General features: G+C 43.9%; 1 protein-coding gene across 1 annotated transcript in view; it reads left to right on the top strand.

Annotated features, from left to right (window-relative positions):
- si:ch211-286b4.4 (zonadhesin) overlaps positions 1 to 24,575 on the top strand; it is a 185,733-nt gene that overhangs the window by 84,772 nt on the left and 76,386 nt on the right. The window contains exons 29-35 of the mRNA XM_061878358.1: positions 545 to 747; positions 6,228 to 6,448; positions 7,939 to 8,085; positions 9,512 to 9,676; positions 14,185 to 14,336; positions 21,505 to 21,673; positions 21,756 to 21,864. Coding sequence (XP_061734342.1) covers positions 545 to 747; positions 6,228 to 6,448; positions 7,939 to 8,085; positions 9,512 to 9,676; positions 14,185 to 14,336; positions 21,505 to 21,673; positions 21,756 to 21,864 — 1,166 coding nt within the window. The remainder of the gene's footprint in view (positions 1 to 544; positions 748 to 6,227; positions 6,449 to 7,938; positions 8,086 to 9,511; positions 9,677 to 14,184; positions 14,337 to 21,504; positions 21,674 to 21,755; positions 21,865 to 24,575) is intronic.

Below are 24,575 nucleotides of genomic sequence, written 5' to 3'. Positions count from 1 at the left end.
AACAGTTTGGAGCGGGCCCCTTCCTCTTCCAACATAACTATGCACTAGTGCACAAAGCAAGGTCCATTAGGACATGGATGACAGAGTCTGGTGTGGATGAACTTGACTGGCCTGCACGGAGTCTTGACCTGAACTCCGATAGAACACCTTTGGGATGAATTAGAATGGAGACTGAAAGCCAGGCTTTCTTGACTAACATCAGTGTGCGAACTCACCAATACACTTTTGGAAGAATGGTGGAAAATTCCCATAAACACACTCTGCAACCTTGTGGACAGCCTTCCTAGAAGAGTTGAAGCTGCAATAGCTGCAAATCTGGACTAATATATTGAACCCTATGGGCTAGGAATGGGATGGCACTTCAAGTTCATATGTGAGTCATGGCCAACTACTTTTGGCAATATATATATATATATATATATATATATATATATAGCTTACAAGCATTTTTAGGGTGTGATGCTAGCAGTGCACCTTCTTAAGAGTTATTATGTGTGCTGTACCCCATCAATACATGCTAAAAATGATTCTACTCTTCCCTCAGAGTAATTCTACCACAAGCAATCTTTGTCCTTCTGGCTACTATTGCCCGGCTGGAACGAAAAATCCAATTCCGTGCCCTGCAGGCTCTCTATCCATCTCCCGAGGTCTAAAGCGAGTCGAGGACTGCCCCCCCTGCCGCCCTGGAAGGTTTTGTGATAGACCTGCAAGTACAGAGCTCTCTGATGCTCTCCCGTGTCATGCCGGGTAAACAACTCTTCAATGTCCTATTTGCCTGTCACCCAGGGAGGAGTGTCTGTGTATTTGCTGGCCTTTATACTTGATTTACACTGAAATTATTCACGACGGTTTGCCTCTAACCTGAAAAGGCGGCCGGCGATGGGTAGAGTTGTTTTGCAAAAAAATAAAAAATGGAAATGGCTTTCTTTTTCAGTCAAATGCAAATGTGATGCAAAGTGCTCTCGGTTGGCCTCTTTGCCCAAAAGGGATTTAAGTTTAGCTATAAAAACTGACACATGTTTAAAGTGTATTGGTGGTCAGTTGGAAGCAGAGTTGTTGAAAAGTTGGAGAACTTAACCTCTCACACAGCATTTTTAAATGGCTAAATAAGGTACGCCATACTTTGAATAGAAGAATAGAATGAACTTTATTGTCATTATATTTGCATAAAACGAGATTAAAAACTCCAACTTAAGGTGCGGTAGTGGGAACAAATATGAGGTGAAATAAATGACATAAGAGGTAAAAAGGAAAAACTAACAATTGAAATAAACAGACTACTATCCAATAAAAATAATAAGCAATTCTGTACAATATACAAAACACTATCCATCCATCCATCCATCCTTCATCTTCCGCTTATCCGAGGTCGGGTCGCGGGGGCAACAGCCTAAGCAGGGAAACCCAGACTTCCCTCTCCCCAGCCACTTCGTCTAGCTCTTCCCGGGGGATCCCGAGGCGTTCCCAGGCCAGCCGGGAGACATAGTCTTCCCAACGTGTCCTGGGTCTTCCCCGTGGCCTCCTACCGGTTGGACGTGCCCTAAACACCTCCCTAGGGAGGCGTTCGGGTGGCATCCTGACCAGATGCCCGAACCACCTCATCTGGCTCCTCTCGATGTGAAGGAGCAGCGGCTTTACTTTGAGTTCCTCCCGGATGGCAGAGCTTCTCACCCTATCTCTAAGGGAGAGACCCGCCACACGGCGGAGGAAACTCATTTCGGCCGCTTGTACCCGTGATCTTATCCTTTCGGTCATGACCCAAAGCTCATGACCATATGGGAACGTAGATCGACCTGTAAATTGAGAGCTTTGCCTTCCGGCTCAGCTCCTTCTTCACCACAACGGATCGGTACAACGTCCGCATTACTGAAGACGCCGCACCGATCCGCCTGTCGATCTCACGATCCACTCTTCCCTCACTCGTGAACAAGACTCCTAGGTACTTGAACTCCTCCACTTGGGGCAGGGTCTCCTCCCCAACCCGGAGATGGCATTCCACCCTTTTCCGGGCGAGAACCATGGACTCGGACTTGCAGGTGCTGATTCTCATTCCGGTCGCTTCACACTCGGCTGCGAACCGATCCAGCCAGAGCTGAAGATCCCGGTCAGATGAAGCCATCAGGACCACATCATCTGCAAAAAGCAGAGACCTAATCCTGCGGTTACCAAACCGGAACCCCTCAACGCCTTGACTGCGCCTAGAAATTCTGTCAAAACACTATAGAAGTACAAAATACAAATACTGTACAATATACAGAGCAAGACAGGAGTACCCAAGTAATAAATAACAATCAGTGTCGGACGTATTGCACTGGAAGTGTAGTATTGCACAGGGCATGGTATTGTATAGGTGGTGAATTATTATTATTATAAGTTAGAGTTCAACATGGTGACAGCTTTGGGAAAGAAGCTGTCTCTGAGCCCGTTTGTTCTGGCTCTGATGCACCTGTAGCACCTGCTTGATGGTAGAAAGTCGAACAGGTGGGAGCCAGGGTGTGTGCTGTCCTTGGTAATGTTTTTTGCTCTGTTGAGGCAACGGGAGTTGTGTAAGTCCTTCAGGGAGGGCAGGGGACAGCCGATGATTTTTTGTGCCGACTTTATGACCCTCTGAATCGCCTGTTTGTCTGCTTCAGTGCAGCTGGCGTACCACACTGTTATGCAGTACGTCAGCAGGCTCTTGACAGCCGAGCGATAGAAGGTCACCATCGGCTGCCTCTCCAGTCTGTTCTTCCTCAGCACCCTCAGGAAATGGAGTCTCCGCCGGGCCTTTCGGATGACCGCAGTTGTATTTTGGGTCCAGGACAGGTCAGCAGATATGAGGGTGCCGAGAAACTTGAAGGAGCGGACTCTCTCCACCTCCTCGCCGTTGATGTAGAGGGGGCGGGGTCTGCAGTGTTTTTCCTGAAGTCAAGGATGAGTTCCTTGGTTTTTGTGGTGTTCAGTGCCAAATTATTCACTGAACACCACGCTGATAGTTTCAGGACCTCATGGATGGACTTGCCAACCCTCCCAATTTTTCCCGGAGTCTCACGAATTTCATTGCCAGGGCAACTATTTCCCTGAATTTCTACCGAATTTCTCCCGGTTTCCACCTTGTCAACAATATTGGGGGCGTGCCTTTAGCTTCCTCTACAATCTGTCGTCACGTCCGCTTTTCCTTCATACTAACTGCATGTCGGCCCAGTTACATAATACTTGCGGCTTTTACAGATACACATAGGTGAATGCAATGCATACTTGGTCAACAGCCATACAGGTCACACTGAGGGTGGCGGTATAACCAACTTTAACACTGATACAAATATGCGCCACACTGTGAACCCGCACCAAACAAGAATCCATCCATTTTCTACCGCTTATTCCCTTTTGGAGTCGCAGGGGGCGCTGGCGCCTATCTCAGCTACAGTCGGGCGGAAGGCGGGGTACACCCTGGACAAGTCGCCACCTCATCGCAGGGCCAACACAGATAAACAGACAACGACAAACACATTTCGGGAGAACATCCGCACCGTAACACAACATAATCACAACAGAACAAATACCCAGAACCCCTTGCAGCACTAACCTTTCCGGGACGCTATAATATACACCCCCACCCCCACCCCACCTCTCCCGAATTCGGAGGTCTGAGGTGCACACTATCATTATCACAGATAAAATCACAAAGCGCTGTACAAAACTTAGGTGAAGTAAAACAACAATTCAATTTAAAACAGGGGCGACATCTTAAAATGGATACAAAGTGGATTAAAAATGATAGTTAAAAGGTGCATTAGCTAAAAGCTTACTAAAAAGAGGTTTTCAAATGTTTCTTAAAAGTTTCAACACAGTCAAGATCACAGAGGGACTGGTTCAAATTGTTCCAGAGTCTGGGAGCGAAAGCCTGGAATGCCAAGAGTCCGCGGGTTTTAAAACGAGTTTTTGGGATCTTTAGAAGACCCTGGCCTGAAGACCCTAAGAGTAGGGGCATAGCAAGTCAGTGACATACTGAGGGGCCCCACCATGCAATGTGAGGGACGTCCATCCATCCATCTTCTTCCGCTTATCCGAGGTCGGGTCGCGGGGGCAACAGCCTAAGCAGGGAAGCCCAGACTTCCCTCCCCCCAGCCACTTCGTCTAGCTCTTCCCGGGGAATCTCGAGGCCTTCCCAGGCCAGCCGGGAGACATAGTCTTCCCAACGTGTCCTGGGTCTTTCCCGATCGGACGTACCCGAAACACCTCCCTACGGAGGCGTTCGGGTGGCATCCTGACCAGATGCCCGAACCACCTCATCTGGCTCCTCTCCATGTGGAGGAGCAGCGGCTTTACTTTGAGTTCCTCCCGGATGGCAGAGCTTCTCACCCTATCTCTAAGGGAGAGACCCAAACTCATTTGGGCCGCTTGTACCCGTGATCTTATCCTTTCGGTCATGACCCAAAGCTCATGACCATAGGTGAGGATGGGAACGTAGATCGACCGGTAAATTGAGAGCTTTGCCTTCCGGCTCAGCTCCTTCTTCACAACGGTTCGATACAGCGACCTCACGATCCACTCTTCCCTCACTCGTGAACAAGACTCCTAGGTACTTGAACTCCTCCACTTGGGGCAGGGTCTCCTCCCCAACCCGGAGATGGCACTCCACCCTTTTCCGGGCGAGAACCATGGACTCGGACTTGGAGGTGGGGATTCCCATCCCGGTCGCTTCACACTCGGCTGCGAACCGATCCAGTGAGAGCTGAAGATCCTGGTCAGATGAAGCCATCAGGACCACATCATCTGCAAAAAGCAGAGACCTAATCCTGCAGCCACCAAACCGGAACCCCTCAACGCCTTGACTGTGGCTAGAAATTCTGTCCATAAAAGTTATGAACAGAATCGTTGACAAAGGACATGTCGGAATGTCAGGACTAAAATCTTAAACTCCATCCATACATCATCCATCCATCCATTTCCTACCGCTTGTCCCTTTTTGGGGTCGAATGGGGTGATAAACCTATCTCAGCTGCATTCAGGCAGAAGGTGTTTACACCCTGGACAAGTCGCCACATAATCGCAGTATATATATATATATATATCCATCCATTTTCTACCGCTTATTCCCTTTTGGGGTTGCGGAGGGCGCTGGAGTCTATGTCAGCTACAATTGGGCGGAAGGCAGGTTACAACCTGGACAAGTCGCCAACACAGACAGACAACATTCACACACTAGGGACCATTTAGTGTTGCCAATCAACCTATCCCCAGGTGCATGTCTTTGGAGGTGGGAGGAAGCCGGAGTACCCGGAGGGAACCCACGCAGTCACGGGGAGAACATGCAAACTCCACACAGAAAGATCCCGAGCCTGGGATTGAACCCAGGACTGCAAGACCTTCGTATTGTGAGGCGGACGCACTAACCCCTCTGCCACCGTGAAGCCATATATATATATATACTTGGTCAACAGCCATACAGGTCACACTGAGGGTGGCGGTATAACCAACTTTTTTATATATATATATATAATATATATATATATATATATGTGTGTTTGGGAAAAATCACAAGACTACTTCATCTCTACAGAACTGTTTAATGAGGGGTTCCCATCAGGAGATATATATATATATATATATATATATATCTCCGACCCCTGATCATGACTTACATTTCCTTGTGGTCTACAGTAAATAATACGCTTTTGGATAGGCTCTGCTTCTGAAGGCGTTCCCAGATTGCGTATCAAACCACACACCGCCCTTCCCAAAAGCATTATAATCTATATTTAAATACATATCTTGATGTACATATCTCTATCTTTTTTCCGGAAACTGTCAAAAATTAACTTCATAAACATATAGATTCACCCGGTCACAACATCAAGTAAACCTACACACTTGATCGATTCAAATTACATAGAAATAACACATTATTCTACCTTTTTTGTGTTTTCCTATAGCCTGAAGCATTGAAGGAGCTCCTCCCCCTTCTGCCTGAGAGCTTTACTAAATGTCCTAATAAGTACGTCCACCTCCTGGTGACGTCAAGACGAAGACAGACTGCAAAACCCCGCAAACATCAAAATGCATTAACCTCATGATTTGAATCTTTGGCGTTTATTTACAAGAGTGTCTAACATTCTAACATTTATAAGTGAGATAAGACAACATTCATCATACGTCCCTGCGGGATAAAACTTGTCTAAGCTCATTACGTTGCGTATTTCCCTAAAACAAGCAACTGCTGACCGCGTTTGTGCTTCTGCCATCAGCTACGTTTGCCTGGGTGGCAGCCCTAGCCCCGCCCCTTCTGACGGTTCCCATGGCTACCGGTGCCCTGCCGGCCACAGCTGTCCTGTCGGCTCAGCCGGAGCTCTGCCATGTGAGCCTGGTACTTACAGCCCGGCCCCTGGGGCAGCTGAGTGCATCGTATGCCCTGCAGGAATGATGTGTTCCTCCTCCGCCACACTGGAGCCTGCCCTCTGCACACTTGGTAAGCATGGGAGTTGGGAAATTGTGTTTGATGTAAATATAAACGGAATACAATGATTTGCAAATCCTTTTCAACCCATATTCAGTTGAATATGCTACAAATAATTTTATGCCAGCATCACGTGACAAAGAAGTTGGGGAAGGTGGCCATAAATACTGATAAAGCTGAGGGATGCTCATCAAACACTTATTTGGAACATCCCACAGGTGTGCAGGCTAATTGGGAACAGGTGGGTGCCATGATTGGGTATAAAAAACAGCTTCCCAAAAAATGCTCAGTCTTTCACAAGAAAGGATGGGGCGAGGTACACCCCTTTGTCCACAACTGTGTGAGCAAATAGTCAAACAGTTTAAGAACAACCTTTCTCAAAGTGCAATTGCAAGAAATTTAGGGATTTCAACATCTACGCTCCATAATATCATCAAAAGGTTCAGAGAATCTGGAGAAATCACTCCATGGCCGGAAACCAACATTGAATGACCGTGACCTTCGATCCCTCGGACAGCACTGTATCAAAAACCGACATCAATCTCCAAAGGATATCACCACATGGGCTCAGGAACACTTCAGAAAACCACTGTCACTAAATACAGTTGGTCGCTACATCTGTAAGTGCAAGTTAAAGCTCTACTATGCAAGGCGAAAGCCATTTATCAACAACATCCAGAATTGCCGCTGGCTTCTCTGGGCCCGAGATCATCTAAGATGGACTGATGCAAAGTGGAAAAGTGTTCTGTGGTCTGACGAGTCCACATTTCAAATTTTTTGGGGAAATATTCGACATCGTGTCATCCGTACCAAAGGGGAAGCAAACCATCCAGACTGTTATCGACGTAAAGGGGCGGCATAGCTCGGTTGGTAGAGTGACCGTGCCAGCAACTTGAGGGTTGCAGGTTCGATTCCCGCTTGTGCCATCCTAGTTACTGTCGTTGTGTCCTTGGGCAAGACACTTTACCCACCTGCTCCCAGTGCCACCCACACTGGTTTAAATGTAACTTAGATATTGGGTTTCACTATGTAAAGCGCTTTGAGTCATTAGAGAAAAGCGCTATATAAATATCATTCACTTCACTTCACTTCACTTGAACGACTGAAGCTCTACATAAAACAAGAATGGGAAAGAATTCCACTTTCAAAGCTTCAACAATTAGTTTCCTCAGTTCCCAAACCTTTATTGAGTGTTGTTAAAAGAAAAGGGGATGTAACACAGTGGTGAACATGCCCTTTCCCAACTACTTTGTCACGTGTTGCAGCCATGAAATTCTAAGTTAATTATTATAGGTTAAAAAAAAAAAAAGTTTATCAGTTTGAACATCAAATATGTTGTCTTTGTAGCATATTCAACTGAATATGGGTTGAAAAGGATTCGCAAATCATTGTATTCCATTTATATTTACATCTAACACAATTTCTCAACTCATATGGAAACAGGGTTTGTAGATTATCAGAGAGTTATTGCATCAACCTTTTCCTTTGTCCTCTTTTTGTAGGTCATTTTTGCCCTGCTGGAACTGCTCTGCCTCAACCTTGCCCTTTAGGGACTTTCAACAACCAGACAGGTGCATTTTCCCGCTCTGTCTGCACCGCCTGCCCTCCTGGACTCTACTGTAGCACATATGGAGCTTCATCACCACAAGGTGCCTCATTTTAAAGGCCTACTGAAATGAGATGTTCTTATTCAAACGGGGATAGCAGGTCCATTCTATGTGTCATACTTCATCATTTCACCATATTGCCATATTTTTGCTGAAAGGATTTAGTAGAGAACATCCACGATAAAGTTCGCAACTTTTGGTCGCTAATAAAAAAGCCTTGCCTGTACCGGAAGTAGCAGACGATGTGTGTGTGACGTCACGGGTTGTGGAGCTCCTCACATCTGAACATTGTTTACAATCATGGCCACCAGCAGCTAGAGCAATTCGAACCGAGAAAGCGACAATTTCCCCATTAATTTGAGCAAGGATGAAAGCTTTGTGGATGTGGAAAGTGAGAGTGAAGGACTAGAAAAAAAAAAAGAAAAAAAAGACAAGGGCAGTGGGAGCGATTCAGATGTTATTAGACACATTTATTCAGATAATTCTGGAAAATCCCTTTTCTGCTTATTGTGTTACTAGTGTTTTAGTGAGGTTATACTGTCGTACCTGTACAACCTGAAAGTCGGGGGGTGTGGCCACGGGTGTGGTGACCGCCAGTGTCTCTGAGGGAAACCACGTTTCTCGACGAGGCGAAGGCAGCCGGGCTGAGAATTTTTTTTTTTTCCCTTCCTCCACGGTGTAAGCATCCGGCGGTCGGGGGCGGCCGGTGGGAGGAGGAAAGAGAGTCCGCAGCTGCAGGAGGAACAACGCAAGCTCTCCACTCATGGGTGTGAGTTTTCCTTGCCCTTATGTGGGTTCTTCCGAGATTGTCGTAGTGGTTGTGCAGCCTTTTGAGACACTTGTGATTTAGGGCTATATAAATAAACATTGATTGATTGATTGATGTCTACGGTAAGAGCTGACTTACTACCACCATTTTCTCACCGAAACCTCCCGGTTGACATGTGGTAGGGAACCATGTTCGCTTGACCGCTCTGTTCCATAGAAACGCTTCACCGTCATCTTTCGGGAATGGAAACAAGGAAACACCGGCTGTGTTTGTGTTGCTGAAGACGGCCACAATACACCAGTTCCCACCTACATCTTTCTTCTTTGATGTATCCATTATTAATTGAACAAATTGCAAAAGATTCAGCAACACAGATGTCCAGAATACTGTGTAATTATGTGACTAAAGCAGACGACTTATAGCTGGGATCGGTGCTGGAACAAAATGTCCGTTACAAACCGTGACGTCACAGGGTAATTCGCGCAAAATTTAAACTTGCAATTTAGTAAACTAAAGCGGCCGTATTGGCATGTGTTGCAATGTTAATATTTCATCATTGATATATAAACTATCAGACTGCGTGGTCGCTAGTAGTGGCTTTCAGTAGGCCTTTAAGCCTGTTTCTCGAACACAGTCCAATAAAGTAAAAGCAGGTAAACACATAAGATGATTTATAATGCCTTGGGGTTGTGTCTGCAGGTTCTTGTTTGCAAGGTTATTTCTGCCAAGGTGGAGCCGAGGGACCAGCTCCACAAAGCTCAGTGAGCTTCCCCAGGAATGGGCCTTGCCCTGCAGGTCACTACTGTCCGGCGGGGTGTCTCTCCCCGATCCCCTGCCCTGTTGGCAGTGTCCGTAACACAACTGGTAATATAACACTCTGTCCTTCTAGCACAGTGGTCGGCAACCCAAAATGTTGAAAGAGCCATATTGGACCAAAAATACAAAAAACTAATCTGTCTGGAGCCACAAAAAATGAAAACAAAAAAATGGCACACAAATACACTGCAATGCAGCCAATATTACATACAAATAATGTGTTATGAGACATGCAAATTTAAATTATATACAAAGAAGATCTTAAATGAGCTTAAACATATTTACAAATGAGGCCTAATGATGCATTATGTACATACAGCTAGCCTAAATAGCATGTTAGCATTGATTAGCATTGATTGTCCAAATATGCCTGATTAGCACTCCCACAAGTCAAGAACCTCAACAAAGTGCACCTTTCACACACACAGTATAAAACTTTTGGTGGACAAAATGAGACAAAGAAGGAGTGGAAGATTTTACATGTAAACAAACCCTTGCGTCACAATCCACACCGCATAGCTCGGTTGGTAGAGCAGCCGTGCCAGCAATTTGAGGGTTGCAGGTTCGATTCCCGCTTCCGCCATCCTAGTCACTGCCGTTGTGTCCTTGGGCAAGACACTTTACCCACCTGCTCCCAGTGACACCCACACTGGTTTGAATGTAACTTAGATATTGGGGTTCACTATGTAAAGCGCTTTGAGTCACTAGAGAAAAGCGCTATATAAATATAATTCACTTCACTTCACGATGGTGAGTTCAAGAGCCGCCAAAATGAGTAGGACAAAACAATGTTCACCGGATACTCTCATCAGTGAAGCATACACACAAACATGTTCAACAGTTGGCTTTCTATCAATCGAGAATGTTTGTGTCACGTTTGTCCTCCAAAAAATAACATACTAAAACAAAAAAATATATTTTCCCCCTTTTTGTTTAAAAAAAAAAATGCTCCAGGGAGCCACTAGCCGGCACTAAAGAGCCGCATGCGACTCGAGAGCCACGGGTTGCTGACCCCTGTTCTATCCTCACCTACAGTCCTGGTCAAAAGTTTACATACACTTGTCAAGAACATAATGTCATGGCTGTCTTGAGTTTCAAATCATTTCTACAATTCTTATTTTTTTGTGATAGAGTGATTGGAGCACATACTTGTTGGTCACAAAAAACGTTCATGAAGTTTGGTTCTTTTATGATTTTATTATGGGTCTACTGAAAATGTGAGCAAATCTGCTGGGTCAAAAGTGTACATACAGCAAAGTTAATATTTTGGCAGGTTTCACTGCATTAAGGCGCTTTTGGTAGCCATCCACAAGCTTCTGGTTTAATTTTTGACCACTCTTCTTGACAAAACTGGTGCAGTTCAGCTAAATGTGTTGGTTTTCTGACATTGACTTGTTTCTTCAGCATTGTCCACACGTTTAAGTCAGGACTTTGGGAAGGCCATTCTGAAATCTTAATTCGAGCCTGATTTAGCCTTTCCTTTAGCACTTTTGACATGTGTTTGGGGTCATTGTCCTGTTTAGAGAGGTCCGATAATGGCTTTTTTGCCGATATCCTATATTCCGATATTGTCCAACTCCTAATTACCGATTCCGATATCAACCGATATCCATATATACAGTGGAATGAACACATTATTATGCCTAATTTTGTTGTGATGCCCCGCTGGATGCATTAAACCAGTGGTCCCCAACCACCGGGCCACGGCCTGATTGGTACCGGGCCGCAGAAGAATTTTTTATTAATTTTTATTTAAAAAAAATTATTACTATTTTATTTTTTTATTAAATCAACATAAAAAACACAATATACACTTACAATTAGTGCACCAACCACAAAAACCTCCCTTTTTCATGACAAATTATTGCGGGACAAATTATTAGGCGTTGACCGGTCCGCGGATACAAAAAGGGTTGGGGACCACTGCATTAAACAATGTAACAAGGCTTTCCAAAATAAATCAACTCAAGTGATGTAATAAAATGCCAACATGGTACTGCTATATTTATTATTGAAGTCACAAAGTGCATTATTTTTTTTAAGATGCCTCAAAACAGCAGCTTGGAATTTGAGATGGGTGAGGTTGGGGGGGGGGGGTTAGCGGGGGTGTATATTCTCTCGAAATGCGTTTGTCATTCTTGTTTGGTGTGGGTTCACACTGTGGCGCATATTTGTATCAGTGTTAAAGTTGTTTATACGGCCACCCTCAATGTGACCTGTATGGCTGTTGACCAAGTATGCATAACATTCACTTGTGTGTGTGAAAAGCCGTAGATATTATGTGATTGGGCCGGCAGACAAAGGCAGTTCCTTTAAGGTTTATTGGCGCTCTGTACTTCTCCCTACGTCCGTGTACACAGCACTGTTTTAAAAAGGCATACATTTTGCTTTTTTTTTAAAAAACCGATACCAATAATTTTGAAACCGATACTGATAATTTCCGATATTACATTTTAAAGCATTTATCGGGCGATAACATCTCTAGTCCTGTTGAGACACCCAACTGCGCCCAAGACCCAACCTCCGGGCTGATGATTTTAGCTTGTCCTGAAGAATTTGGATGTAATCATCCTTTTTCATTGTCCCATTTACTCTCTGTAAGGCACCAGTTCCATTGGCAGCAAAATAAGCCCAGAGCATAATACTACCACCACCATGCTTGACGGTAGGTATTGTGTTCCTGGGAATAAAAGCCTCACCTTTTCTCCTGCAAATATATTGCTGGGTGTTGTGGCCAAACAGCTCAATGTTTATTTAATCTGACCACAGAACTTTCCTCCAGAACGTCTTATCTTTGTCCATGTGATGTCACTGTGACACATGTCAGAAAACCAACACATTTAGCTGAACTGCGCCAGTTTTGTCAAGAGGAGTGGTCAAAACTTCAAGCAGAAGCTAGTGGATGGCTACTAGAGATGCGCGGTTTATCCGCGGAGTCCGCGGATAAACCGCGGGTCGGGCGGGTGACATGACGAAAAAATTGATTTTAATTAGATTCGGGCGGGTGGCGGTTGACACATCCGGAAATATTTGATATGCATGGTTCTGTGACCGGTATCCTTTGCCATTCAAAGAGCCATTTAAGACCCGTGTCATAAAGCGAAGAAGACAATAAGAGACTCTATTATTGTCCTGAATGACTGCCGGTAGTCACCCGGATATTAAGTATTAGGGCGTGCTATGAAGCCATTGGTTTTGTCGCCCTCTACAACATGTACTATCTGATTGTCAGTCCAGCATCATGTTGTGTGTAGCTTCTGAGGCAACACGCACACGACTGCAAGGCATACTGGGTGACACAGAGTACACTAATGGTTGTGATATAAACAATTTTAACACTCTTAGTAATATGCGCCATGCTGTGAAGCCACACCAAACATGAATGACAAACACATTTCGGGAGAACATCCTCACAGTAATACAACATAAACGCAACACAACAAATACCCATAATCCTTTGTATTCATGACACTTCCTGACTATTTTATACACCCCGCTAGCAGCAAACCCCGCCGCCGCCACCCTTCACCGTGCGTCGGTAAGGTGGGCGGGGTTAGGGGCGTGGGGGTGTAAAATATATTCAGAAAGTGTCACAGATACAAAGGATTGTGGGTATTTGTTGTGTTGCGTTTTTGTTGTGTTACTGTGAGGATGTTCTCCCGAAATGTGTTTGGATAGATAGATAGATAGATAGATAGATAGATAGTACTTTATTGATTCTTTCAGGAGAGTTCCTTCAGGAAAATTTAAATTCCATCAACAGTGTACAGAGTTTGTCAATCTTGTTGGGTGTGGCTTCACGGCGTGGTGCATATTAGTAAGTGTTAAAGTTGTTTATATCACAACCATCAGTGTACTCTGTGTCACCCAGTATGCCTTTCAATCTTGAACGTGTAGTTGCGGAAGCTGCACACAACATGTTGCTGGACCAACATTTGGTTCTTACATAATTGTTTAAGGTGTCTAAGGCAATGGCTTCACAGCACGCTCACATACCTGTAATTAGGATGGACGCTATTGGATAGTCGCGTGAACTTTAGCGGCTCCAGTTTGTCATCGTTATTCTGTGAAGCAGGTTTAAATAACTCTGTGAGTGGTAAAGGCGGACAATCTCTGATGTATTTCAGCGGGCGGGTACGGTCCTGATAAAATGTTGGTTCGGGTGGACGGCGGGTGGATGACGACTTTGTCGATGCGGATGATATAGTTGCCTATCCACGCATCTCTAATGGCTACTAAAAGCAACTTATTGCAGTGAAACTCGCCAAGGGACATGTAAGCAAATATTAACATTGCTGTATGTATACTTTTGATCCAGCAGATTTGCTCACATTTTCAGTAGAGCCATAATAAATTCAGAAAAGAACCAAACTCCTTGAATGAAGTATGTTCTCCAATCACTCTATCACAAAAATAAGAGTAGTATAAATAATTGGGAAATCTAGACATTATGTTCTTTACAAGAGTATGTGAACTTTTCAGCAGGACTATATATCAGATATACTGTGATAGTCCAAAACAGGGCAACTTATCCTCGTGTGTTGCTCTTCCAACAGGAGGTGTGTCCCTGGAGAGCTGCTCCACTTGTCCTCCAGGTCAATATTGCACTGCTGAAGGTCTCGCCACGCCAAGCGGGCCCTGTGCCGCCGGTTTCTACTGCCCCTTTGACTTCTCTTCAACCACTCCATACGCTTTCATCTGTTCCAAAGTAAGGCTTGTCATACTGGAGCTTCATCTTTCTACAATATATTCACCCCAAATGCATTACCCTGTCATTATATGTCACACTTTTTTCACTGTGAAATCATTTTATTAAAAGATATTGGTTGGTTTCGAATTATATATAAGCGGTAGAAAACGGATGGATGGATATATATATTTATATATGTTAGGGGTGTAGGAAAAAATTGATTGGAATATGAATTGAATCGTTTACGTTGTGCAATTCAGAATCAATTCTCATTTAAAAAAAATTTTTTTTTTTTGAATTTGTATTTAAAAAAATGTTTTGTTTTGTTTTTTTAATTTTTTAATCAATCCAACAAACCAATACACAGCAATACCATAACAATGCAATCCAATTCCAAAACCGAACCTGACCCAGCAACACTCAGAACTGCAATAAACAGAACAATTGAGAGAAGACACAAACACCACACAGAACAAACCAAAAGTAGTGAAACAACAATGAATATTATCAACAACAGTATCAATATTAATTATAATTTCAGCATATCAGTGATTAAAAATCCCTCATTGACATTATCATTAGAAGTGAAGGGAATTATATTTATATCGCGCTTTTCTCTAGTGACTCAAAGCACTTTACATAGTGACACCCAATATCTAAGTTACATTTAAAGCAGTGTGGGTGGCACTGGGAGCAGGTGGGTAAAGTGTCTTGCCCAAGGACACAACAGCAGTGACTAGGATGGCGGAAGCGGGGATCGAACCTGCAACCCTCAGGTTGCTGGCACGGCCACTCTACCAACCGAGCTATACCGACATTTATAAAAATAATAAAAAAGAACAATAGTGTCACAGTGGCTTACACTTGCATCGCATCTCATAAGCTTGACAACACAAAGATAAAATAAGTCATATTTTTGGTTCGTTTAATAGTTAAAACACATTTACATTATTGCAATCAGTTGATAAAACATTGTCCTTTACAATTATTAAAGCTTTTAAAAAAAAAAAAAAAACTACTACTCTGCTAGCATGTCAGCAGACTGGGGTAAAACCTGCTGAAATCCTATGTATTGAATGAATACAGAATCCTTTTGAATCTGAAAAAGATTGTTTTTGAATCGAGAATCGAATCGAAAAAATTGATATATTATCGAATCGTGACCCCAAAAATCGATATTGAATCGAATCGTGGGACACCCAAAGATTCACAGCCCTTATATATGTGTGTGTGTGTGTGTGTGTGTATGTATATATATATATATATATATATATATATATATATATATATATATATATATATATATATATATATATATATATATATATATATATATATATATATATATATATATATATATATATATATATATATATATATATATGTGTATGTATGTATGTGTGTGTGTATTAGTTTTGTCCCGATACTAATATTTTGGTACAGTACTAAAATGATTTAGATACTTTTCGATACTTTTCTAATTAAAGGGGACCACATAAAATTGCATTTTTAGCTTTATTTTAACAAAAAAATCTCAGGGTACATTAAAAATGTTTCATATTGCAAGTTAGTCCTCAAATAAAATAGTGAACATACTAGACATCTTGTCTTTTAGTAATAAGTAAGCAGACAAAGGCTCCTAATTTAGCCCCTGACATATTGAGTAACTTATTGTGTCATTTATACACCTAATATTTTGTATATATATGTATATATATATATATATATATATATATATATATATATATATATATATATATATATATATATATATATATATAGCCAGACAATTTAGCTTTATTGTCTCTGAAGAAAAATTTGTCTTGGACATCAAGACACAATGTTTTACATACATACTGCATATGCTTACTTGCTTATGGTTGTCCATCGAGTCCGATGACGACATCCACTTCTATCGGTGAGTTCGTTGGTGGCTGAATAGCCCTATCCTGGATGCACAGATCCTACTGCAGGTAGGGCATGTAAATGTGGTGGTGGAAACGGCAACTGTAGGTGTATTCCTCCTGAGTCTTTTCTCCTGTCTCCTGGCTGTCCTATCCTCTTCCAACAGCCGGTTGCCATCGTGGCACAACTGACGCCAGGTGTTACGATCAGCAGCCACACCCTCCAGGGCCTCAGGTCTGATTTTACACTTCCTTAGTGCAGTCTTCAACTGGTCTTTAGATTGTTTTTTCTGCCCTCCAGCAGAGCGACGACCATGGTGTAGCTGGCCGTATAGCACTTTGCGAGGCAGGCGATCTGAGGGCATCCTTACTACGTGGCCCAGCCATCGTAGTTGGTGCAGGGTGATCATGGCCTCAATACTCCTGCAGTTGGTTTTTGAGAGTATTTCAGAATGAGGCACACGATCACACCATGTAATCCCCAGGATCCGCTGTAGGCAACGTATGTGGAACTGCTCTAGGGCCTTGATGTGGCGGGTGTAGGTTACCCAGGCTTCACAGCTGTAGAGGAGGGTAGTGAGGCAGATGGCTTGATAGACAGAGACCTTTGTGTGGAGATGGAGGTTCTTGTTTTGGAAGACCCGACGCCTGAGTCTCCCAAAAGCTGCCGCTGCCTGCTTAATCCTGTTCTGGACCTCACTATCAACAGTGTTGTCACTAGAAAGAATGCTCCCCAGGTATTTGAAGGATGGAACGACTGCTATTTGTTCTCCAGAAACAGTGAAGACAGGAGATGTAGATGGCTTGTTGGAGCTCCATTGGCAGACTACTTCCGTCTTGCTGGTGTTGACGGTCAGTCCCATCCTGCCGTACGCTCTCACCGCAGCAGCAAGAACAGACTGGAGGTCTTGTGGGCTGTGAGATACAAGAACACAGTCATCTGCGTACTGCAACTCAACAATTCTCTCCCTTTGCAGTTTGGTGGTAGCCTGAAGCCTCCTGATATTAAAGAGGTTGCCATCTCGACGAAAGTCCACTGTCACACCGCTCCTGTCCTCAATCTCCTTGTGGAGAAGCTTGGTAACACATAGCAAGAAGATGTTGAAAAGCACTGGTGCTAGTACACACCCCTGCCTTACTCCTGTATGTACGGGGAAGGGGGCAGACTCTTGACCTCCTATGGTCACTCGAGCAGTCATTCCATCATGAAACTGACGGAGGATGTTAACAAACTTAATGGGACAGCCACACCTGAGGAGGACTTCCCATAAAAGTTCCCTCCGAACCGTGTCGAAGGCTTTGGAGAGGTCGACAAAGGCCATGAAAAGGTCCTGGTGTTGTTCCCTACATTTTTCCTGCAGCTGTCTAGCTGTGAAAATCATGTCCACTGTGCTCCTACTCTTTCTAAACCCGCACTGTGATTCAGGCAGAATCGACTCAGTGATGTTGTTAATCAGCCTCTGGAGCATCACTTTTGCCAGAACTTTACCGGCAACAGCAAGGAGTGAAATGCCCCTACTGTTGCCACAGACAGCCTTGTCACCCTTGTTCTTGTAGATAGTGACTACATTGGCGTCTCTCCATTGTTGTGGGACATTCTCTTCAGCCCAGACTTGTGTGATGTACCGGTGCAATATTCTTGTGCAGAAGTATCCTCCTTGCTTCAGCAGTTCAGCCGGGATGTTGTCATTACCAGGGGATTTGTTGTTTTTGAGGGAGCGGGTAGCTGATCGGACCTCCAGGAAGGTTGGGGGCTCGTCCAGATTGTGCATGACAGGAAATGTAGGCAGTTCATCCAGAACAGTGGGGTCTGCATCAGATTCCTGGTTCAACAGGGTGCTAAAGTGTTCCGCCCATCTCAGCAAGATGCTAGATTGGTCTTTCAAGGTACACAGGCCGTCTGCTGTTTTCAGGGGAGTGATGCAGCGGTTTGTTGGGCCGTAGGTCTTCTTGACAGCATTGTAGAAGTTGTGCATGTCATTTTTATCGGCAAAGGTTTGAATCTCATGTGCCTTTTTTCTCCACCACTCATTCTGCATCCTTCTAACAGCCCTTTGCACCTCTCCTCGAGCTCTCCGCCATTTCTGCCTGGCGCTACTGGATGAAGGGTTCTCTAGGGTTGCCCTGTGTGCCCTGTGCATATCCTTCAACAGGACATGGATGGTGTCCGAGTTTTCATCAAACCAGTCTTGGTGGTACTTGCTCTTGAAGCCGATTGTTTGGGCTGCTGCCTCATAGATAGCCGAGCTGATAGAGTTCCAGTTCTGGTCAATAGAGTTCTCAGAAGAGTTCAAGGAAGACTCCACCTCTCCAAGTTTTTCAGCCAGGGAGCGGCGAAAGTCATTTCTTAGGTCAGGGTTTTCCAGGCGGGCGCAGTCTAGCTTCTTCCTTTTGGGTCTTTGCCGTCTCAAGGGGGGGCGCACTTGCATGTGGACATTGGCCATAATCAGATGATGATCTGTCCAGCACTCTGCACCTCTCATGGCACGGGTGGTGAGGACATCTTTGATGTCACTACGCCTCACTATGATATAGTCTATGAGGTGCCAATGTTTAGAACGAGGGTGCATCCATGAAGTCTTATATTTAGCCTTCTGCTGGAAGATGGTGTTGGTTATGGTTAGATTATGCTCTGAGCAGAGAGTAAGCAATCTCATCCCATTTGAGTTAACCTGACCAACTCCATGTTTGCCAAGTACTCCACTCCATATCCTGCTGTTCTGTCCCACTCGGGCATTAAAATCCCCAAGCAAGAAAATCTTGTCATTCTTGGGGATCCGGCAGAGAGCCTCATCAACTGACTGGTAGAAGGAATCCTTGACCCTGCTCTCAGATGGTAGGGTTGGTGCATAGGCACTGAGAATTGTGGCGTAGCGATTCCTGACCAGGGGGATACGGAGGGTCATTAGTCGCTCACTAATTCCGACAGGTGTTTCAATGAGTCTTGGCAGCAGGGTGTTTTTGATGGCCAGTCCTACACCATGCAGATGTTGTCCTCCTGAGGGGTAGCCTTTCCAGAAGAATGTGTAGCCCATACCTTCCTCAGTTAGAGAGCCTTCATCCAGGATCCTGGTCTCACTCAGGGCTGCAATGTCAATGTTGTAGCGATTCAGCTCTGCAGCAACCAAGGCAGTTCTCCTTTGAGGTCTGTCAGAAGTGCCGTACGAGTCCAGGAGAGTCCTTACATTCCATGTTGCCAGTTTCAAGTTGCATGATTTTCTATTTTTATTTCGACCGCGGGTATACAGAATGGCCCGATAGTTGCGGTATCCTATCCAGGCGAGATTGAGTGGGCAATTTTTAGGCCACCTTTGCTAGGCCCATCCTCAGTTGAGGTGAGCAGTGCCGTCCCTAGATAAGGCTGCTCAAACACACAGGGGTCTGCCGAAAACAGCTTCCACTCAACTGAGCTGTTAGCGACCTATACCCTGTGCTGCTGCCGTGCAGGGTTCTAGCTAAGAGCTTCCAGTCCATTCAAACCTGCTCCCGTCGCCAGAAACCCCATCGCCGTCAGACTTCAACCAGATGTAAATCCAGGTACTGTTCACCATGGTCAGAAGTGGGTACCTGCGCAAGGAGATATTTCAGTGCCAAAGGAGGTGCGCTTTCTCCAGTAGCACTATCTTCGCCACAATGAGGTAAACCCGGTGGCATGGGTGAGCCCATGATGACCAGTCCCTCGCCATGACTGCAGGAGGTTGCCGGGTCCTTATTCCTTCAAGGCCCGCCTATTGCGCACCACCAGCACATTGCTTTTCTGTTAGGGTGTGCTCCCTTAGCCTTTGCCTAAATAAGCTGACCCACAAGGCAATGGGGCTATTTACCCATAGTTGGGGCAGGGTTGACGGGCGTCAGGGTGTGTTCCACACAATGGTGGGCCTATACGCCACATCTCTGGGGCCCACTGCTGCTCCGAGATCCCCTTCAGTTTAGTTCGGGGTCTGCAAAGACCCTTATCCGTGTGTGGCCACAAGGAGGCACTGAAGGAGTCTTGGTGGTGGAGAGGCTTTGTACCAGCAGGAGGAGACTTACGCACTCGGCTCCTCTTTTCACCCCCTGAGGGGGGCTAGCTGGCGGCGGTAGCTGTAAGCAGAGAGTAGCAAGCAGAAAGCAACATGCACTATCTACAGACATCTCTCTACTTCTACTGCACTAGACGCGTCACACACACCCTGTGTATACACACACACACTTGTGTGTGTGTGTATACACACACACACAAGTGTGTGTATACATATACAATGTGTACACATATACAATGTATATGCAGTATGTATACTGCATATACATACATACATACATACATACATACAGTTAATCCGACAATACAGTGACAACAGTGAACAGTGCACGTTACACACCTCCCTTTAGCCTTTAAAAAAAAATAAATCTGTTCTCTGCAATCCTAAGACTCTCTGGCAAGCTGTTCCAAAGTTTTGATTGATTGATTGATTGAAACTTTTATTAGTAGATTGCACAGTACAGTACATATTCCGTACAATTGACCACTAAATGGTAACACCCCAATAAGTTTTTCAACTTGTTTAAGTCGGGGTCCACGTTAATCAATTCATGGTAAAAGGTGGGGGTCAGACTGGCTAATTGCTGCCTCCCCATGGGTCTTTGTTCTGGTATTTAGTAAAGATAAAAGGCTTGTGCCAGAGGGCCTTAGGATCCACAAGGGATCAATTAAAAAGCTTATTTTCTTATTGCGGATAGCAAACTTCTTCATACTTGCCAACCCTCCCGGATTTTCCGGGAGACTCCCGAAAATCTCCCAAAATTCAGGCGGAGCCGGAGGCCACGCCCCCTCCAGCTCCATGCGGACCTGAGTGAGGACAGCCTGTTTTCACGCCCGCTTTCCCACAATATAAACAGTGTAGTCTGCCTAATGATGTTATAACTGTAGAATGATCGAGGGCGAGTTCTTGCTTTCTTATGTGGGTTTATTGTCAGGCAGTTTCATTAACGTCCTCCCAGCGCCGTAACAACACACAACAGCAGCAGTCACGTAAAGCAGTTCGTCTGCCGTAAACAGCAATGTTGTGACACTCTTAAACAGGACAATACTGCCATCTACTGTACATGGATATGGTTAGAAAAATAGTGACAGAGAATAGAACAAGGATGGACAATTCAACCCTTAACTCAACAATGAGGAGATGAGTGTTATGTGTGTGTGTATATGTATAAATAAATGCATTATGTTACGTTTGAGATGCCTATAATGTATCACTCAGCAGTCTTTGGCATTCCGCCTCTATTAAATTTCTCTCTCCAAGGGCCACTACTGCCCACAAGGTTCTGCGCTTGCCCTGCCTTGTCCCACAGGGGAGTACCAGCCAAACCTTGGCTCAGACCGCTGCATCCCCTGCCAACCTGGCTTCTTCTGCATGGAGGCCATCGTGGGAGAGCCTCAACCCTGCCCGCCCCATTCATTCTGCCCGGCAGGTGCACTAAAAATAATGACACACAATGGTAAAACGCGCCAGAGAGACCATATCTCAGTGTTTTTGTATCAACTTCCTGGCAGGTACCATGGTGCCTCATCCGTGTCCGGATGGCTCCTACACTGATCCAAACGTGGGGGGACTACAGGAGGACGGACAGTGTTTGCCATGTCCCCCAGGGAGGTTCTGCAAGTAAGTTTACAAACAAAAAAACGATGCTCGTACAGCTCATTGTGCATCACGGCCCTCGTGCACGCTCTGTTGGAGTGCACCTGAGCGCAGGTGGTGCATTCTGACAGACGTGAGCGCAGATGTACTTTTAGGTCTCATGCAAGGACAGAAGTGCCCAGAGGGAAATGATCTGGACTCGCTTCTTGTACTCGCTGTACTGTACTCCTGGTTCTCTGCAAACAACAACTTGACATTTTGCCATCAGCCTGTTTTTACACGGAAACTCTAGGAAAAATAGTTGTGGCGTTTATCATTTATCAGATAACGACATGCACTAGCACAGGGGTCACCAAGCTTTTTGAAAGCAAGAGCTACTTCTGGGGTACTGATTCATGCGAAGGGCTACCAGTTTGATACACATTTAAATAAATTGCCAGAAATAGCCAATTTGCTCAATTTACCTTTAATAAAAAAATCTATATTTATAAAAAAAAAAAAAGGGTATTTCTGTCTGTCATTCCATCGTACATTTTTTTTTCTTTTACGGAAAGTTTTTTGTAGAGAATAAATGATGAAAAAAAACACTCAATTGAACGGTTTAAAAGAGGAGAAAACACACAAAAAAAAATGCAAATTTAATTTTGAAACATACTGTCTTCAATTTTGCTTCTTTAAAATTCAAAATTCAACTGAAAAAAAATGAAGAGAAAAAATAGCTAATTAGAATCTTTTGGAAAAAATTTTAAAAAGAATTTATGGAACATAATTCTAAATTTTTCCTGATTAAGATTAATTTGATAATTTTGATGACATGTTTTAAATAAGTTAAAATCCAATCTGCACTTTGTTAGAATATATAACAAATTGGACCAAGCTATATTTCTAACAAAGACAAATCATTATTTCTTCTAGATTTTCCAGAACAAACATTTTAAAAGAAATTCAAACTACTTTGAAATAAGATTTCAATTTGATTCTTCAGATTTTCTAGATTTGCCAGAATATTTTTGTTTATTTTAATTATAATAAGTTTTAAGAAATATTTCACAAAAATTCTTCGTCGAAAAAACAGAAGCTAAAATGAAGAATTCAATTAAAATGTATTTATTATTCTTTACAATTAAAAACATACATTTACTTGAACATTGATTTAAATTGTCAGGAAAGAAGAGGAAGGATTTTAAAAGGTAAAAAGGTATATGTGTTTAAAAATCCTAAAATAATTTATACCTCCTCTATAATTGTCTTTCTGAAAGTTATAAGAAGCAAAGTAAAACAATAAATTAATTTATTTAAACAAGTGAAGACCAAGTCTTTAATTTATTTTCTTGGATTTTCAAATTCAATTTGAATTTGTCTGCGATGAGGTGGCGACTTGTCCAGGGTGTACCCCGCCTTCCGCCCGATTGTAGCTGAAATAGGCGCCAGCGCCCCCCGCGACCCCGAAAGGGAATAAGCGGTAGAAAATGGATGGATGGATGGAATTTGAATTTGTTTTAGAATTAAAAATGTCGAGCAAAGCGTGACCAGCTTGCTTGTCAATAAAAAAAAAATAGAGGTAGCTCACTGGTAAGTGCTGCTATTTGAGCTATTTTTAGAACAGGCCAGCGGGCGACTCATCTGGTCCTTACGGGCACCGCGTTGGTGACCCCTGACCTAGCATTTGGTGTGACGTATGAACTGAAGAATTGAGACAAGTGTTCAATTTTACCTTTCTGTCATGTTATTATGGTTTACTTACAGGGTTAGGGCTAGGTCTATACCAGTGGGTATAGACCTTTATCCATAGGGCTGGGGCCGCAAGCTACTGGGCCGCCAAAAAATATCAGTTTTTTCTCAGCTGCGGTCTGTATGGGCCCAACCACGTAGCTCAGACTTACTTCCGGTCCCTGTCTACAGTGCTAAGCCCTCTGGGTAGAGATGTCCGATAATATCTGACTGCCGATATTATAGGCCGATAAATGCTTTAAAATGTAGTATGGGAAGTCATCGGTATCTGTTCCAAAAAGTAAAATGTATGACTTTTTACTACGGAGCTGTACACAGACGTAGGGAGAAGTACAGAGCGCCGATAAACCTTGAAGAGGAGAAACTCTTTGTACAGTCTCCCACCACGCTCTGACGAAAAGATTGTACGCCTCTTTTATTTGGACTTTCCCCGATTACATGGCAACAGCTGTTTTTAAAGGAAGGGGGTCGTAAACAGCCGTTGCTTTTGGTTACAAAACAGTTAAGAAAAAGGTGCCTGGAGGGGGGTCAGGTCCTGCTTCCTCTCCGCTTTGTAGATCTCGGGTCAAGACAAAATCTTCCGGTGGATTACAATACATCAAAGAAACAGACACCTTCATGCCGCTTCCCATCCTACACAGTGGAGTTTTACAAGCCTTTTGATTGGTAAGATCAAAGACAGCTTTTGTCAGCTCGCCGGGAACTCATTGAAACACAAAGTTTTGTGATAACTTGGATACAATTATTCTGACAATAGCAACAACTTCAATATTCTTGATTGCCGAAACAAAGCAACTGCAGGGAATAGTGCTCAAAGGAAGACATGAAACTGCTACAGAAAAATACCAACAACCCGGGAAAAGCCACCAAAGTAGGAGCGCAAGACAAGAACTAAAACACTACACACAGGAAAAGAGCAAAAAATTCAATATAAGTCAGGGCGTGATGTGACAGTAAACCTACTTTGAGACGAGAGCTACAATTCCCGTTTCCATATGAGTTGG

Source organism: Nerophis ophidion, linkage group LG18, assembly GCF_033978795.1.
Source record: "Nerophis ophidion isolate RoL-2023_Sa linkage group LG18, RoL_Noph_v1.0, whole genome shotgun sequence".
Taxonomy (NCBI): Eukaryota; Metazoa; Chordata; class Actinopteri; order Syngnathiformes; family Syngnathidae; genus Nerophis; species Nerophis ophidion.
Note: the sequence above shows the minus strand (reverse complement) of the source record. Positions and strands in the feature narration are given on the sequence as shown.